This window comes from Belonocnema kinseyi, chromosome 1 (genome assembly GCF_010883055.1).
Source record: "Belonocnema kinseyi isolate 2016_QV_RU_SX_M_011 chromosome 1, B_treatae_v1, whole genome shotgun sequence".
Taxonomy (NCBI): domain Eukaryota; kingdom Metazoa; phylum Arthropoda; class Insecta; order Hymenoptera; family Cynipidae; genus Belonocnema; species Belonocnema kinseyi.
Genome location: NC_046657.1, coordinates 150348863 through 150354765, shown reverse-complemented (window position 1 = coordinate 150354765; position 5903 = coordinate 150348863). Strand labels below are relative to the sequence as shown.

The 5903-nt window shown below is 29.4% G+C and overlaps 1 protein-coding gene across 1 annotated transcript in view; it reads right to left on the bottom strand.

The window, feature by feature from the left end:
• The window catches only part of LOC117180494 (septin-2-like), an 18360-nt gene that overhangs the window by 5145 nt on the left and 7312 nt on the right, over positions 1-5903 (bottom strand). Inside the window, exons 3-5 of the mRNA XM_033372993.1 lie at positions 3173-3265; positions 2591-2756; positions 732-882 (exon numbers count right to left, since the gene is read on the bottom strand). Coding sequence (XP_033228884.1) covers positions 732-882; positions 2591-2756; positions 3173-3265 — 410 coding nt within the window. The remainder of the gene's footprint in view (positions 1-731; positions 883-2590; positions 2757-3172; positions 3266-5903) is intronic.

The window sequence follows — 5903 nt, the reverse complement described above, 5'->3', positions numbered from 1 at the left end:
CAATACGCCAATTAGCACAAATGGTAAGTTCTGACAGTGCCTACAAGTGTGCCTACTGGCCGCTAAATGGCAATACCGGTTTCATATGTATACACCTGGTAGTTGTAGATATCTTTTAAGTCAAATTTGGTGGAGAAAAATTCAAGAGCTCGGCTAATATTTGTTACTGCGATCTACTTCATTGAAAGTTGAGACCCAGTCTATTCCGATCCGACGAGTCCTACTTTTCTATAAATAGTTGTAGATTTCTTTTACATAAAATTTAGTGAAGAAAATTTCAAGAGCTTGGCTAATATTTGTTTTAGCGAACTGCGCCATCGGAAGTGGAGACTCGATCCGAACAGTCCTACTTTACTATACATAGTTGTAGATTTCTTTTAAGTCAAAGTTGGTGGAGAAAAATTAAAGAGCTCAGCTAATATTTGTTTCTGTGATTGCGTCATTGAAAGTGGATACTATGTCCATCTCGGTCCGAGGAGTCCTACTTCAGTACAAATAGTTGTAGATTTTTTAAAGTCAAATTTGGCGGATAATAATTTAAGAGCTCGGCTTATGTAATTAATTAGTAATTTAATAACTAAATGAGAAATGCGTTAAGAAGCGAGGAAAGTAACACGCGAATGATTAAATTGAAACAATAAGAATCATTATTATTTTTCGAAAATTGTGTTCACCATCGATGTTGACCATAGTTCGTAACTAATGTGTGAGTGAGCAATAATAATTTTTACCTGAATTTCGTGCTCTTCAATATCAGCAAGTATGCGCTCTTTTAATTTCTTCACTTCTTGAGTCGTAAGAGTGTCAGCTTTCGCAATTACAGGTACTACATTCACTTTACGATGCAACCGTCTCAACACTTCCAGATCCAACTGCCTCAGCCTGTGTCATCACAATTTATTTTAATTTCTACGAGTAGTAAAGCTGTATAGATACAGGACTATCACTTCGTCTTCCGACCGAGGGTAGAATGAAAAAAATAAAAAATTGCCAACATACCTGTTTTACGAATCATGGATAAATTACCGTCGGTAATACCCACTGTCGGTAACTTAGCATGAAAAGAACCTTAACATAATCGGTAAGTGAAGTGACAGCCCTCTATCTATACTAAATCTTCATCTTAGTATATAATTTTTTTCTAAGTTTCTCATTTTCAGTAATTTTGATCAATTCTACCGAGGAAGAAATTACTTCTTAAAATGCAGTTCTTTACAAAATTACTTGGGATTACCTAAGATTACTCCAGATTGCATACGATTACTTTGGATTAAATAAAATTATTGCGGATTACACATAAAGATGGATTACTTTTTTTTACAAAATTGTTGAACTTTGAAGAAAAAAAAGTTGAGCTTTTAACCAAATGGGTGAATTGTCAACTAAAATATGAATTTTTTACCGAAGAGATGAATTTTTAACATAATATATGAATTTTCAATGAAGTAGTTGAATTTTGAAATAAAAATGTAAATTTTTTAACTACATAGTTGAACTTTCAACAAAAAACGTTCAAATTGAGATGAAAAGTTAAAAGATTAATTTTTAACCAACAACAAAAGTGGTCCTTAAATAAAATAGTTCAATCCTCAATCTGACAGACAAATTTTTAATACAACATCTCACTCTTTAACAAAAAAATATGCTTTTCAACAAAAGTTGAATTTTTAACAACAAAATTATTTTTCAACAAAATTGTTTAAAAAAAGTAAAAAAAATTAATCTTAAAAGGCAAAAAAGCCAAATTTTTAACAATAAAGCATTCATGGATTTCGAAACAAATAGTTAAATCTTTAACAGAATAGTTCAGTTATCAAACAAAAATAATGAGTTTTTAAATAAAAATCTTAATTTTCTACAAAAATAAAACAAAAATTAACCAAAAATAATTTCGTGAAATCTTCAGTTAAAAAAATTAATTTTCAACAATGTAGTTGAATTTTTCAAGTAAAGAATTAAATTTGCCACAAAGAAAGTTTAATTTTAAACTGAAAAAAAGAATTTGTTAACAAATGGTTGGATTTTAAGCCAAGAACCTACATTTTTAAAGCAGATTGATTTTCAGTCGAAAAAGACGTATTACAAACAAACAAAAAAAGTATTTTTGAAATGAAAAAGATCAATTTTGAACAAAAACTGGAAATTTTCAGTCAAGACTATTAATTTAGAAAATTTTCACTTTTATTTGAAAATTTATCTTTTTTAGTTAAAATTTTTTTTTCTTTTAGTTGAAAATTCATCTTTCTTGATAAAATTCGACTTTTTAGCTTGAAAACATTTTGTTAAAAATGCGTCTCTTTGTGTATAAAATTAATCATGTTGGTTGAATATTTTTACATTTAGCATATCATTTAACTGCTTAAAAATTCGTTTTTAACTGCAAATTTAAGTGTTTTGTTTTTTATTGGAAATTCATCTTTTGTAAGGAAATTAGTCTTCTTGACTGAAGATGTTGCTTAAGTCATTTATTGTTGTTGTAAGAAATGCAACTATTTGATTGGAAATGTCACGTGATATTTTGACATTCCCTCAATTGTTTATATTTTATTTATTATTTTTTATATTGGTTTTTATTTAAAAAGGAATTTACCCATGTCCATATGGAGGAATAAAATAGAGACAACAATGCACCCTGTTATCCTGTATATTTTTTCTATTCAGTCCACTTTCATCTGTGAAATACTGTCGGAATTGTTCGTCTATGTATGAGGAACACGCTTTCCATGTATCCTCACAATTCACTGAATCGCCAAAACCTATGATTAAATAAGAAATTTTTGCATTATATTGAACTGTTATTTCCCCCCGAGCCAACTATACCCCATAACCTACCAGAATGTACCCCATAGCCTACCAGAATGTACCCCATAGCCTACCAGAATGTACCTCATAGCCTACCAGAATGTACCCCATAGCTTACCAGAATGTACCCCATAGCTTCCAGAATGTACCCCATAGCCTACCAAAATTACCTATTATTGCCAGAATTACCTATTATTTATTAACATTTTATGACATTTTAATTTTTCTCAAACGGTTCTAATCCTCTAACAATGGAAAGGTCGCGTGAAGCGTGTAACCGCCTGCATGACCCCATAAACTACTTGAATTTACCCCGAACCCTAGTCGACTTTACCCCGCAACTAATTTTTTTTTATAATGTTAATATTACCAGGAGTATCCACGATCGTCAGTCGTAACCTGACGCCTCTTTCTTCTATATCCATCGTTTTCTTCTCAATTGAAGTGGTTTTTTCTATACGCTCTACAATAAAAACAAATATTAATAATAAATGTTGAAAATGTTATTTTTTCATTTTTTTCAGATTTAAATAAATTATTGCAATTAATATCTTTCAACTTATAATATAACTGATATATCATTTTTAGAGAGACTTCAATTACAATAGAAGAGGAGGAGGAAACAACTCGTATATATAACTGCAAAATTTTTAACCCCAGAAATGAATTTTCAATTAAAATGATGAATTTTTAACAAACAACAAAAAAGAAGTTTAAGAAATATAGTTAAATTTGCAAAAAAAGATGAATTTTTAACAAGAACGATGAAACTTTAACTGAAATATTAAAATTTTTAGGAAAGAAATTAATTTTTAACCATAAGAAACGGATTTACAGCGAAAGAAATGAATTTTAAATTAAAATGATGAATCTGCAACTGGAATAGTTAAACTTTTAGTTTTTGAAATCTTCAAACAAAAAACGAATTTCAACCAAATAGTTAAATTTAAAAATAAAATAGATAAATTTCTATTAAAAAATGGAATAGGTTTTATATTCAGTTAAAAAAATAATAATTTTAAACGCTGAAAAAGGAATTTTATACGAAATAAGACGAATTCTTAACAAAATACATGAAATTATTTTGAAATGAATCCGTTAAATCATCAGCGATTCCCAGTGGGAAAAAAATTTGGCGACGTCTTTACGACATCGTTACGACATCTTTACGACATCTTCACGATATCCTATGTCCATGTCGTTTCGATGTCTTTGCGATATCGTAAAGACATCGTCAGATCATACGACTTAATCACGATATCGTATAGACACCTTAACGACATGGACATAGGATGTCGTAAAGTTGTCGTGAAGATGTCGTAACGATGTCGTAAAGACGTCGCCAAACTTTGTGCCCACTGGGTTGGTCCTCTACCGACAGTAGATAAACCTCCAAACCATGGTGGCAGAAAATCCACAATATCGATCAAGTTAAGAATCTTCAATAACAGAAAATGTTTCAGGGCATGTGACACAGCTAAATACCTATATTACCGACCTCACTTTATCCGTTCACTGAATGTTTTTTTGAATCTAAGAACTTTTTTTGTAAATAAAATATCCAGCTGAAACTTTGGAAAATGTATTAGAGTACAATAAAGTACGTTTAGGTACTGCATTTTGGTAGGAACTTCACTAAAAATTATTTTATCTTTTTTCTGAACCTCGACATTTTTTGAACGTAAGTTTGAAGGTTCAAAAAATGTCGAGAAACTTTGAGAAATGCAAGAGCCGAAAGAAAGAAAAAATTTCAACTATCAATGCCAACGGCATCAGCCGGTAACGTTGTCCACGAAAATACGAACCCTCTAGAGCCTCGTCTAGTGGCCGCCAGGGTTCGTATTTTCGTCTACAACGTTACCGGCTGATGTTAATGGAATTGGTAGTTGAAATATATTTTTTTACATCTTTTATTATTAAGCTTTGTACTTTAGCGTAGTTTTCTTTCGGTTCTTGCATTTCTCAAAATTTGAAACCGATCTTTTATGAATAAAAAAAGTTCGAACGTTCAAAAAATGTCGAGGTTCAGAAAAAAGATGAAATCATTTTCAGTAAAGTTCCTACCAAAATGCAGTACCTAAACGTACTTTATTGTACTCTAATACACTTTCCAAAGTTTCAGCTCGATATTTTATTTACAAAATAAGGTCTTAGGTTCAACAAAAGATTCAGTGAACTCATAAAGTGAGGTCGGTAATATAGGTATTTAGCTGTGTCGCATGCCCTTAACGTCTTATTCAGATTAGATGGTTTTTAATTTTTACAAATTTCAAATAAAAAAAGATCAGAATAAGAACCTTAAATAAATAAAAATAATGGTAATTTTTTCTAAGTGTTAATGGTACAAGTAATTATTTTAAATAATTCTGAATCAGAAGTTCTGTGGCTCGTTTCCCAGTAAAGTGAAAGAGAGAGATCTTTTTCTTCAAGAAAAAGATTTTAATTTTAAAAAAAGTTTTTAACAAAGTAAATAAATTTTCAAACAAATACTTGAATTTTCAACTAAAAAATACAAATTTATAATAAAAATGTAATGGTTTAATATTTAGTTGAAAACATTAATTTTCAACAACGAAAAAGAAAGTTTCACCCAAAAGTATGAACTTTTAAGAAAGAAGAATAATTTTTTACTAAAGATGGCGAAATTTTAAATGAATAGAAAAAATTTTTAAACAAGTAGTATAATTTGAACTTATTTTATTTCCTGGTAAATATAATAGTGCAATAAACGTTATAATTGTAAAAAGAAAATAGCCGTTTAAAAAAATTGATTTTCATCCCAAAAAGATACATTTTTAACAAAACAGTTGAATTTTCAACCAAAAAATTACTTCGTTTTTAACAAAGCTGTTGAATTTCCTACAATGTAGATTTTTTTAAACAAATAGTTGCATTTTTATTGAAAAAGAAGAATTTTTAATCAATAAGATTAATTTGCAACCGAAAAAAATCGACTTTGTAATAATATTAATGAATTTTTAACTGAAATAGTTCCGTTTTTAATCTACAGTCTGTCAAGTTAAAGCGTGGGTAACTTTTTTGGTAAAATATTTTATTTAAACGCATGTTTCTACATGGAATTACATTTGTCAAGGTGTCGA